Source organism: Leucoraja erinacea, chromosome 28, assembly GCF_028641065.1.
Source record: "Leucoraja erinacea ecotype New England chromosome 28, Leri_hhj_1, whole genome shotgun sequence".
NCBI lineage: Eukaryota > Metazoa > Chordata > Chondrichthyes > Rajiformes > Rajidae > Leucoraja > Leucoraja erinaceus.
The window spans coordinates 11,033,456-11,047,032 of record NC_073404.1 but is presented as its reverse complement, the minus strand read 5'-3'; the positions used below and the strand labels follow the sequence as shown (position 1 = coordinate 11,047,032).

Genomic DNA, 13,577 nt, shown 5'->3' with positions numbered 1-13,577 from the left:
AAGGGCAAAGAAGCCCATTTTATTTATTTTCCTTAATGAAGGAGAACTGAGCCATTTGTAGCAATGTTCTGAACAAAACCTATGTCAGATTGAGAGCTAGTAATACTGTAGGTGATATATCTCATCACTTAGTAGATGTTAAAGGATGACATTGCAGGATTCTGAAGAAGGATCCCAACCCAAATTTCACCTGTCCATTCCCTCCACAGATGCTGCCTGACCCGTTGAGTTCCTCCAGCACTTTGTATTTTGTTCAGGTTTCTTACCATTGTTTTAAAAAAGGAGTGCCGCCAGCAGTGTGGAGAATTCTTTTTAAAATGAGATGAACAGATAAACCAAGTAAACAGATTAGTTACTTGGTTTAGTTAGATTAGTTAGTTTAACTTTGGCAATGGTAAAAGGTTTAAGTAAAAACTTTGGCAATGCTTGGAATCAATGTTGAGGCATGGTATAAATCTGCAGAAAGGTATGGGTGACATTTCGGGTCGAGACCATTCCTTTTATCCAGAGATGCTGCATGCCCCGCTGAGTTACTCCAGCATTTTGTGCCTATCTTCGGTGTAAACCAGCATCTGCAGTTTCTTCCTACACATTTTAAATTTTGATACAAATACATCGATAGATGTTCCTGAACACATCATCAGTGATGTAACCTGGGGTCATTGGGTGTTTCGGGTCTTTCAACATCAGACACCCTCACCCAGGCGACCCAGCCGTGGTTGATCAGACCACGACTTGTGTTCAGGTGGCATTCGCTCCTCACCATGGACCTCCTCTCCTGATCCCGAGCCATCTCGAGGCCTTCTCCACTGCCTCTGTGGTGTTCTTGATGGCCCTTCTCCTCGCCACTCCGTTGATGCACTCAAGGCTTTGTAGAGCGATTGCCCTGAAAAACCTCTGCAGCCAACCTCAATGGGCATACACCTTGAGGAATGATCAAGGAAGGGTCTGTGTTTGATTAAACCTACATGGATTTTAGAAAGGTTCTTGACAAAGTCCTATATGGCAGGTTGGTCACCAAATTAAAAGATCAAGTGAACCAAGAGAGAGTCGCCAATTAGGCTTAAAACTGGCTCATTGGCAGGAAGGAATGGGTCACAGTCACCAGGTGCTCTTGCAACTGGAAGATAAGTGGCCACAGGGCTCAATGCCTGGCTATTTGCTTTTATGGGAAATATTAACGATTCAAACTTAAACGTAGGAAGCAAATGAAAGATGTGATGATGCAAAAAAAATGAATCGTATGGTTGAGGAACACTCCCTACAGCAAGGATATGAATGCTCCATTCAGTTAGCAACGAAAATAGCAAATGGAATTTAATCCAGGGAAGAGTAAGAAAAAATATTTGGGGAGATACCAGATGTTAAGCAAATGTATGAAATGGCATGGAGGATCAAAGGAAGAGACTCTGGATCTATGTCCACAAATCCTGATAAAGATAACAGAACAGATTAGTATGGGCTTTAACGTGTGGGTTTAAATTAAATAGTGGGGAAGAGGGATTGACAAATTGGGAGTATAAAGATGGAGTTGAAGGGGAAGTGAGTGCAGGAATAGTTACAAAAGATTCTCAAATTAATGGGAAGGAAAGTTCGAGAAGGGGTAAGAGATTAAGGTCACGGCTAATTGCGAGCGGTGCGAGAGGGGAGGTGAAAACCGAGGTCAAGGTGTTGTATATGAATGCACGAAGTAGAAGAAATAAAGTGGACGAGCTTGAGGCTCAGTTAGAAATTGGCTAGTATGATGTTGTGGGACTTACAGAGACATGGCTGCAAGAGGGCCAGGGCTGGGAACTGAATATTCAAGGGTATACCTCTTATCGAAAAGACAGACAGGTGGGCAGAGGGGGTGGGGTAGCTCTGTTGGTGACAAATGAAATTCAGTCCCTTGCAAGGGGTGACATTGAAACAGGAGATGTGGAATCAGTATGGATAGAACTAAGGAATTGAAGGGTAAAAAAGCCCCAATGAGACTTATCTACAGGACCCCAAACAGTAGTCTGAATATAGGGAGCAAGTTGAATCAAGAGTTAAAATTGGCATGGAGTAAAGGTAATGCTGTGGTTGTTATGGGAGATTTCATCATGCAGGTGGACTGGGACAATCAGGTTGGTACTGGACCCCAAGAAAGGGAGTTTGAGGAGTGCCTCCGTGATAGATTCTTAGAGCAGCTTGTATTGGAGCCTACCAGGGAGAAGGCAATTCAGGATTTAGTGTTATGTAATGAACCGGGTTTGATACGGGAACTTGAGGTTAAGGAACCATGAGGAGGTAGTGACCATAATATGGCCAAGTTTAATCTACAATTGGAGAGGGAGAAGGGTAAATCGGAGGTGTCGGTGTTACAGTTGAATAAAGGCGACTATGGAGCCATGAGGGAGGTGCAGGCCTAAGTTGACTGGAAAGATACCCTAACAGGGATGACAGTGGAACAATAATGGCAGGTATTTCTGGGAATAATACAGAAGGTGCAGGATCAGTTCATCCTAAAAAGGAAGAAAGATTCCAAGGGGAGTAAGGGGCGACCGTGGCTGACAAGGGATGTCAGGTACAGTATAAAAATAAAAGAGAAAAAGTACAACGTAGCAAAGATGAGCGGGAAGCAAGAGGATTGGGTAATGTTTAAAGAACAACAGGAGATAACTAGAAAGGCAATACGGGAAGAAAAGATGAGGTACGAAGGTAAGCTAGCCAAGAATATAAAGTAGGATAGTAAAAGCTTCTTCAGATATGTGAAGAGGAAGAAATTAGTTAAGACCAAAGTTGGACCCTTGAAGACAGAAAAAGGTGAATTTATTAAGGGGAACAAGGAAATGGCAGATGAGTTGAACAGGTACTTTGGATCCATCTTCACTAAGGAGGACACAAACAATCTTCCTGATGTACTAGTGGCCAGAGGATCCGGGGTGATGGAGGAACTGAAGGAAATCCACATTAGGCAGGAAATGGTGTTGGGTAGACTGATAGGACTGATGGCTGATAAATCCCCAGGACCTGATGGTCTGCACCCCAGGGTACTTAAGGAAGTGGCTCTAGAAATCGTGGATACATTGGTGATCATTTTCCAATGTTCTATAGATTGGAAGGTAGCTAATGTTATCCCACTTTTTAAGAAAGGTGGGAGAGAGAAAACAAGGAATTATAGACCAGTTAGCCTGACATCGGTGGTGGGGAAGATGCTGGAATTAATTATAAAAGATGAAATATTTATATTTGGATAGCAGTAACAGGATCAGTCCGAGTCAGCATGGATTTATGAAGGGGAAATCATGCTTGACCAACCTTCTGGAATTTTTTGAGGATGTAACTTGGAAAATGGACAAGGGAGAGCCAGTGGATTTAGTGTACCCGGACTTTCAGAAAGCATTTGATAAGGTCCCACATAGGAGATTAGTGGGCCAAATTAAGGCACATGGTATTGGGGGTAGAGGGCTGACATGGATAGAAAATTGGTTGGCAGACAGGAAACAAAGAGTAGGGATACGGGTCCCTTTCAGAATGGCAGGCAGTAACAAGTGGGGTACCGCAAGGCTCGGTGCTGGGACCGCAGCTATTTACAATATACATCAATGATTTAGATGAAGGGATTCAAAGTAACATTAGCAAATTTGCAGATGACACAAAGCTGGGTGGCAGTGTGAACTGTGAGGAGGATGCTATGAGAATGCAGGGTGACTTGGACAGGTTGGGTGAATGGGCAGATGCATGGCAGATGCAGTTTAATGTGGATAAATGTGAGGTTATCCACTTTGGTAGCAAAAACAGGAAGGCAGATTACTATCTAAATGGTGTCAAGTTAGGAAAAGAAAATACAACGGGATCTGAGGGGTCCTTGTTCTTCAGTCAATGAAAGTAAGCATGCAGGTACAGCAGGCAGTGAAGAAAACAAATGGCATGTTGGCCTTTATAACAAGAAGAGTTGAGTATAGGAGCAAAGAGGTCCTTCTGCAGTTGTTTAGGGCCCTAGTGAGACCACACCTGGAGTATTGTGTACAGTTTTGGTCCCCTAATTTGAGGAAGGACATTCTTGCTATTGAGGGAGTGCAGCGTAGGTTTACAAGGTTAATTCCCGGGATGGCGGAACTGTCAAATGCTGAGAGTATGGAACGGCTGGGCTAGTATACTCTGGAGTTTAGAAGGATGAGAGGGGATCTTATTGAAACATATAAGATTATTAAGGGTTTGGACATGCTAGAGGCATGAAACATGTTCCCATTTTTGGGGGAGCCCAGAACCAGGGGCCACAGTTTAAGAATAAGGGGTAAGCCATTTAGAACGGAGACGAGGAAACACTTTTTCTCACAGAAAGTTGTGAGTCTGCAGAATCCTCTGCCTCAGAGAGCAGTGGAGGCCTGTTCTCTGGATACTTTCAAGAGATTGCTAGATAGGGCCCTTAAAGATAGCAGAGTCAGGGGATATTGGGAGAAGGCAGGAACGGGGTACTGATTGGAGATGATCAGCCATGATCACATTGAACAGCTGGCTCGAAGGGCCGAATATCCTACTCCTGCACCTATTGTCTATTGTCCATAGTAAGGTGGATAATAAAACATATTGGATGTTTTCTGTTTGTCAATCATAGAATGTAAGGGCAAGGGGGTTATGTTATAACTAAGAAGGACCCATTTCAATTTGCATCAGACGTGATAAACTGAAGACATTAGCTGGTAGTTAGGGTGGTTCAACTAATTAGTATAAATATTTGAGGGTAAATGAGAAAAAAAACTTCCAAAAGGTATTAGAAGTCTAGATCCCAATGCTGGAAATATTGCTAGGGGACGGAAAACCTCATTATGTTTAAATAGTTTTCAGACAAGTACTTGAAGAGCTTGTAACCAGCAGGAATGTGGACCAAGTATTGATGGTAAGATCAGTTCTGAAGAAAGGTTATTTCTACATGGATGCCCGTGGACTTGCTGAATTATATATGGTTGTTTGAAATTTCCAGTATCTGCAGTTTTTGTTTGGCCTGGTACCTCTTTTTTTTTGCTTGAAAATACATCACAGTTCTCAATAGTCTTTGGGTTCGCAGCACAGTGGCACAGCTGGTGGGGCTGCTGCCTGACAGTACCAGAGACCTGGGTTTGATCCTGACCTCGGTTGCTGTCTGTGTGGAGTTTGCATGTTCTCCCTATGACTGAGTTTCAACGGGTGTTCCGGTTTCCTCCCACATCTCAAAGACGTGCGGGTTTGTAAGTTAAAGTAATTTGCCTCTGTAAAATGCCCCAAGTGCGTAGATGGTGGATGTGAAATAAGGATACCAGAACTAGGGTGAATGGCTGATCGATGGTTGGCGTGGACTCAATGGGCCAAATGGCCTATTTCCATGCTGTATCTTTAAATTACATGGCCAACAGCACCAGAAAAGTAATTACCGCACACTTTACAACCTATGTAGTGCTCTTTGTAGTGTAGTCACTGTTGTTATGAAGGAAACATGCCAGCCAATACCTGCACAGCAAGACTCCACACTCAGCAATATGATACTCATTAGATAATTTTGTTGCACTTTGTATAATATTCCAGAAGTCATTGGATAACTATTATGCTTCCCATCAAAGTCATTCCAAGGAACATATCACATATTCTTGAGAAAACTGAAAGGACCTTGATCTAATGTCGTCTTAAGGACAGTACAATATTTTGCCCGTACAGGAGTGGACTGTCAACCTAGATATTTGTGCTCGTGTACACGTTACTGGAGTGGGCTTATACCCACAACATATTAGGCTAAGATGGAAGGAAACTGAAAAGCCATGGTTGTCCAAAATGAAGAAACAAGGAATTGCAAATACTGGTTTATACCAAAGATACACACAAAGTGCTGGAGTAACTCAGGGGGCCAAGCAGCATCTCTGGAATAAAAGATAGGTGACGTTTTGGGTTGGGATCCTTCTTCAGACTCTCGAGTCTGACTTGTGCCTGATCCGCTGAGTTACTCCAGCACTTTTGATTGTTGAGGAGGCTGGGTGACCTTTTGATTGGTGGAGAATCGGGGGAAGTGTTGTTTCAGTATAATCTTCCTGAAAAGTTAGTGGAAGACAATTTTAAAGGAGGCAAGGTAAAATGTGTTGCAGGGAATGGGGCCAATTGGAGAGCTCTTTAAAAGTCCATCAAAAGAATAATGGGCCAAATTGCAACCCTTTATGCTGTTTAAATTTTGTAAATATTGTAAACCTGAACTCAATCTTAAACTGTACAGAAATATGTAGGTTAAATACCTGGAGTTAGTTAAGTTAAAACTTTTATTCCCTACTTGTCATCTCTACGTTATTTATTGCGACACTAAGTAAATTATTACAAAGATGGCACAAAGATCGGAAGCCAACTAGAATGAGAGGTGCGATTATGCTTACAGCAATTGGGAAAGTTGTGAAGTGCATTTAAATGGGGTTCTAATTAATGTGCAGGCTGCAAAAACCACGAAAAAGAGCAAAGTTGTTATTCCTTACTCCCAAGCGAGCAAAACTGGAAACTGCTCACTTAAAAGAAAAGAACAGAATCAATGGGTTTTGTTAACAGGAGTGTAATTAGTTCAAGCATGTTGGCAACTAGTGAAAATGCTTCAGGATATCTTGGCATCTACATTCAATTTTTAAATTTTGTGAAATAGATGATGATTTTAATATGATTTTTCTCTGTTTTTGTAAAGGCTTTGGTTCTTTGAATTAGCTCCATGTAAAGAGATGTAGCTTGCTAGCCGATGGTCTGTGTCCTTTCTGCACTGTGTGTTGGATACACCAATACCGATGAGAGTGAATCCGTCTCACTCGTTATCTCCGATTGATCAGTAACATAAAAATGAAATAACATGTAGTTAAAGTATCTTTCATGGTCTTCGGCTATCCCTAATTGTTGTACACTCAAGGTGCATCTGAGGTGGAGGTAAGGAAATTCAAGTAAAGTCCGACATCCAGTATTCAAGGTTTCAGAGTGAGAATAATGACCAGGTAATCTGTTTTTATTGGTACTAATTGGGGATAACTGTGGCTAGGACATTAGGGCACAGTTTTCAAAGTTGTATTATTGTCCATTTTGCATATAGCTGAGAGAGCAAAGGGGATCTCAGTATAATGGTTCAATCATCTGTCCAACACCAGAGATTCAGTCTGTACTACTGTAAATAGAAGTGCCAGGTTAGATAAGGTGTTCAAATGTTTAGAGTGGGGATTGAGTACACAATGCTTTTGGAATCCGTTTCAGGCACCAACACGTGCAGGTTTCAATCGTACAATGGAATACAATCATTGTATCTTGCCGACCGCACGCATTTAAAACATGAATAGAGGTATTTATAAATTGCTTGTTTGATCGCCCTAAGTGGCAGACTCAAAGGGCCAAGTGTCCTACTTCAGGTTAATAACAATGATATGATTCTACAAATATAGTTTTCTTATGGACAGAGTACCAAAAAGATGATGAACAGGAACTCCCTGTAAAGTCCAGCCAATGGTCAGATCCTACAACCAACACGAGACTGAATGTCAACATTTCAAAATCGATTTCCAACACTATATGCGGGCAAAAACTTGTAAAGAAAAAATACTGGTTTACATTATATTTTGAGGCCATCATATTCAAAGATATGGTATTATAAAACCAATGTCCCAAAGGAAGCCCAGATCTCCGGCATGTCCGATTCCTGGAGAAGAGCATTGTCATATGGTCTCCGACATGTCCAGCTACACTTTTGTAATTGAATCTACACTTTGATAAATCAGAGTTAAACTCGGCTTCAACCTTGCATTCATGCTTGAAATTTCCATCCACCAGCGGTTTCATTGGTTACATCTGCAGGGCTGCAATGCACCCCGTGAGAAGATGAGATGCTACTGTTCCAACCTACGCTGAACTTCATGGGAGAGACCAGCGGGCGGATGTCAGGGACATATGATTACTTCTGGGATGCCGAATTAAGTAGCAAGAGTAGGAGTGGGATGGTGAATTAAAATGTCAGAATGGGGGTGGGAAGGGGAATTAAGGTGCAGTGTGGGAGTAGAGTGAGAAATTGAGGCATCAGAGTGGGAGTTGGGATAGAGTAGAATGTTGTTGACAGCTCTCTGTTTAATCCACCTGCCCTATTCTCATAACCCCGCTAATTTCTCTTTCTTGAATACATATCTAATTTCCTTTTGCAACTTACAATTGAATCTGCTTTCAGTTATCTCAGGCCAAGCTCAATTTATCATCTCAGGCCTCTGGGACAATGGACAATCCACACATGGAGCAGTCAACACGTTTTATTTAGCAGTTACATTTAGTTCAGTTAGATTTCAGTTGGTGGTTTGGTGCTGAGTCATTCTGGTGTTTGAAGTTTTCCACATGCTGAAACCCCAGGCATAATTCTGAAATCAGGGGGATTCAAAGTTTGATCATACAAGGAAGAGAGAGGGAGATAATTACCCTATCATCCTGCACAAATCTCAAAAACATTAGAATTGAACAAATTATCGATGGATGTCACACAAAGATTACATTTTCTATCAATGGCAAGAATAATTCATAAATAATACTTTAAACCTATTAGTTGATAAGCCAGAAATAAGTCATTGAGAGCTATACATTTTCATAGAACATAGAACAGTACAGTACAGGAACATGCCCTTCGTCCAACAATGTCTGTGTCAAACACAATGCCAAGTTAAACTAATCTCCTCAACCTGCAGGTGATCCATATCCCTCAATTCCCTGCATATCCATGAGCCTATTTCAAAGCATCTCAAATGCCACTAATGTATCTGCCTCCACCACATGGCAATGCACTCCAGCACCCACCGCTCCCTGTGTAAAAAAACATGGCCCGCACATTTTCTTTTCACTATGCTCCTGTCACCTTAAAGCTATACACTTGAGACTATGACTTTTCTATTCTAGGAAAAAGGCTCTGTGGCGCCAGCATTAGGCTCCTAGTCACCTCAGAAACCACAGAACTAGAGTGGATGAAAGCCATCCTTAATCCCGAAGGATTGCCTACAAGGAAGAATGTTGACTGTTTTCATGACCTTTTCAGGAAGTGTAAATTTGATGCATTAAAGTACCAGCACTATAAAAAAAACGTGATTTACAGTGTATTCATTTTGTTCATTAACTTTATCAGAGATAGTAATTGTTGGGTACAACAACAATGTGGACGCTTGTAAGTCACTCATGGAATGCTGAGATGGGAACTGTAGGTTGCTTCTCCTGGGCCAATGAGCTAACATAACATAGATTAGGCGTTAGGTCCCTTCAGTATGTTTATCTACTGACGTGAATCTAAAGAACATCAGGAGGGAGTGCCTTCAACATTAGGACAGCTAACTGAAAATTGGAATGAACAACTCTAGTGCTGCCTCTCGTGAATGGTGACTGCGGAGAGATTTGGCTCAGAATTTCAAAAGTGATTTGAAGTAAATGCACTGTGTAACTTGAGCAATAAATCAAAGGGTAAATCGGTCAGGTGAAAAATCTGTAAGCTTCAAACAAGTTTACTTAATGGAAAAGGTTGTATTTCCTGAGGACAAGGAATGTGGAATAGATTTTATGAGAGGGAAGTGCACTTGAGCTTGGACATCAAATGAAAGTGGAACTATATTTTTGCTGGGAAATAAGGTTGAGCATTGTAGAGCCTGAATTCAAATCTTTTAGCGTAGGCATCATTTGCTCCTCTGCCACGTTGATCTCTATTCTACTTGATAAGACCAAGGACTTAAGTCTTCAAGGCAGTTGATGTATGAACTCTAAACAGACAGGCTTGCTATACTGTGTAGAAAGGAACAGCAGATACTGGTATATACCGAAGTTACTGTTGACACAGAGTGCTGGAGTATCTCGGAGGGTCAGGCAGCATCCCTGGAGAAAAAGGATGGGTGATGTTTTGTGTTGGGACCTTTCTTCAGAATGAAGGCTTGGTATATTCTCGAACGCCTTACAGTCTAACTGATACCCACCTAAGCGCAGACACACTAGTGTAGCTGACCTTCCATCTCTAAACTCATAGATGATTAAATAAACATCTGGGTGTGGAACCAAATCAAGTGTCATCCAGCTCATGTGAATCGGTGATCGCCGATCAAAATTGAATTGAATTGAATCCTTTATTTGTCATTCAGACCTTTTGGTCTGAACGAAATGTTGTTGCTTGCAGCCATACATGTAATAATAACAACACACAATAAACACAAATTAACATCCACCACAGTGAGTTCACCAAGCACCTCCTCACTGTGATGGAGGCAAAAGTCTTAGAGTTACTGTCTCTTCCCTCCTCTTCTCCCTCTGCGCTGAGACGATACCAGAAAGTGATGATAACAGAAACAAACATAGGATTTATTGGCTCGTCATGCATGTTATTGGTAAAACCCGCTAATTACCACTTGAGAGCGGAACCTAGAGTTTCACTTGGTCATTGCAGCCAAAGTTCATATTCATAATGTCCTATGTTGAGTATATCTGCACTGTTTCATTAGGAGATGCTGCAAGAAAAGAGTGCTGCAGAAAGTGAAGAGAGCTATCCAGCAGCTCAGGTGGATGGACACCAGGAACACAGTGTGCAGTCACCAGGGCACGGAGCTCCAGGGGCCAGTAGCATGTCTCCAGGCAGCCCACAGGGACAGGACCCCGACCAGGTAAGAAAGCGTCATCTTCACCTGTGACGCAGAATAACGCAGGATTATTTGGAATTGACAACCCACCCTGTTCACCCCAATAATGATTCTGCCTCGATTCCCTTCTCCTTCGTTGATGCCGTGGACATAACACATCAAGATGAGTTTATCACCATATGCACAAGTACAGAGGAACGGGAATAATGAAACGTTTGCTTGCAGCAGCAGCAGCAGCATCACAGACACACAGATTCAGACACACCAAAATATACATTATATATAAATTACTTATAAAATCCTGCAAGACATCATAAAGACAAAGAAAGGACTGCAAATAAATTAGTGCAAAACACAATCAGAAGAAAAGCAAGCCCATGGTTGTGCAAGTGGTGGTCAATAGTGTTAGGTTGTCAAGGTAAGGTTAGGGTTGCGCAGCAGGATTCAAGAACCTAATCATTTTAGGAAAGTAGCTCTTCCTGAATCTGTTGGTATGGGGCAATGCATTGGCGTACTTCAATCTGAGCTTCAAATCTTCATTCTATCAGTCACCAAAACCACCCCTCTCATCTTTGGAACTCACTTGCTTATTATCATCTGTTGTGAAAATCTAATGCTTTTGTAACCTGCACCTCTGGCGTTACCAATGGGCTGCCTACTAGCTCAAGATGCCAGTACCTGCAGCCTCATGTCAACAAAAGGAGAATGCTGGAAATGCCCAGAACATCAGGCAGTGTGTGTGGAAAGAGGAAAACTGAGTTAATATCACTAATAGATTACCTTGCAGCCGGATTAACCCTTTGTTTCGCTCTACACAAAATCCCTCATTAATCGATTAACCAAACTGCTCGGTAAACAATAAGATCACTTCAGCAATCTGGGCTTCACTAGGGATACAAAGGGTGCAGAAGAAAACAGAATGTTGTCAGTTCTGTAGAACTGGAGGAAGTCAAGAGGTCAGGTGGGGCAAGTCCATGGAAGGGTACATTTAGCATCAAATTTGAGGACTTTATACTTGAAGCATTCTCAGACCCAATGATTAAGCAACAAAAACGAAATAAAAGCTGGAGACTCCAGTTCTGATGGAGAGTCTCGGACCTGAAACATTATTTTTTCTCTTTCCACAGCTGCTGTCTGACCAGGTGAGTGTTTCCAGCATTTAGTGCTTTACTCCCCGATACAAAATTCACCATTTCCAAAAACGTCACCACTTTTTGGTGCCTCTTCTGCATCTGTCGTTCACACAGAGGATGGTGGTTTATGGAATGAGCTGCCCAAGACGGTAGTTAAGGCAGGTACTGTAACAAAATTTAAAAGACATTTGGGCAGATACATAGATAGGAAAGGTTCAGTGGAATATGGGCCAAATCTGGGCTGGTGGGACTAACAATAGAAATCTATTGTCCTTATCCAGTCTTGGTCGGCACTGTCAAACCGGGCCAAAGTACCTGCTTCCATGCTGTATCACTCAATGACTCTAATGTAGCCTCTACCTTTGGCGAATGGACTGTGAGTCATCTCATCTTCCACACAATTATTCTCCTCTAAACTAATCAATGTTATTTAATTCTTCACCATCATATTAATCATCCTTAATATCAACTTCTTTAGCAGTCGCCTCCCTTAATTCCCCACCTATATTTGTTTGGGTCCAGCCCTGAACTTGGCAAGCATCTTGAGGCATCTGGCGACGCATGCTACAAACTGTGAGACTGTACGAGATGTTCTTTCAGGTTGAACATTACTGGTTTCTTCCATAAACATATTTTATGATCAGGTTAAAGGAGGTCAGTACACACCTCCATGCTCATGTTTTCACAATATTAATTTTGAATTTTGTAACAAGAAAGCAATTTATGTTATGGCAAGGCTTGGGAGAATGTTTAGAACAATAGAGTTGATTTAGGATATGGTTATTTTATTTTTTATGATGTTGAAGATGTCGATGATGATGAACCAAATGCTATTTTAGAGGTTTAGGTCAAGGTCCTGTCACAGAGGTATCACCGATGACCAACAGAAACATTTATTGCTTAAGATTTACATCACCATGGCATAACATGGCCCCTGCCAACCCCAATTTATAGTGAGGGAAAATATGCAGATATTTATTTTATGAATTTAACATTCAGTTAACTTTGCTGAAATAGAACTTGAATCAATAACCCAATAGGACACAAAAAACAGCAGATGTTGGAAACTTGAGCTAAACACAAAAATGCTGTAGTAACTCAGCGGGTTTGGCAGCAGATGTGGAGAGTAAGAACAGACAACATTTCAGGTCAGGATCCTTCTTCAGACTGATTGTAATCCCACCCCCTCGCCCAGGATATAATCAGTCTGAAGAAGGGTCCCGACCCAAAACTTTTTTTTTCCATTCCCTCCACAGATGCTGCCTGACCTCCTGCACCTCGTGTTTTGGCTTTGTTAAAATATTAGGAAACCATGGGGTAATATTTCAAATACATGGTAAAACCTATTAAAATGCTCTTGGCACTGGGCAGACTGGAAATGTTTAACCTGAGTGAGAAGCTTTAAAAACCTGGTCCCTTTGGACTTTGCTCATTTTAACATAAAATAATTCAATTAAAAAAAGGATTTTTAGGAATTACTCTAGATGACTAACTATGAAATTACATTACTTTGCTGATGACGTTCTCCTACTTTATGTATCAGTTCTGCACAATGATATATTTGAAATGTTTTCATCTGATGTTAAAATGATGCACTTATTCAGTCCCTTGCATACTCACCACATTACCTCAATCCACCACGTTAATGGCTACTTATTGTGAATGTGACTTAAAGTCCCTACCGTGTGCTTGAGAAAGGTCTCAACTTATTTTTCCAGTCAGCAATGAGAGCTGAGTTTACACATTGGTCCTGGAGGTGAAAGGTCAGCCTGTCAACAACTTTGCGCCAAATCACATGGCAGAGATACAAAATATATTTTAAATCAAGATTGACACCAATGGCCTAGTGATTGAACAAATA

At 41.5% G+C, this 13,577-nt stretch overlaps 1 protein-coding gene across 1 annotated transcript in view; it reads left to right on the top strand.

Annotated features, from left to right (window-relative positions):
* The first annotated feature begins 7,861 nt into the window (after nt 1–7,861).
* The window catches only part of tbx4 (T-box transcription factor 4), a 61,181-nt gene continuing 55,465 nt past the window's right edge, over nt 7,862–13,577 (top strand). The window contains exon 1 of the mRNA XM_055657709.1: nt 7,862–10,607. Coding sequence (XP_055513684.1) covers nt 10,452–10,607 — 156 coding nt within the window. The 5' untranslated portion in view covers nt 7,862–10,451. The remainder of the gene's footprint in view (nt 10,608–13,577) is intronic.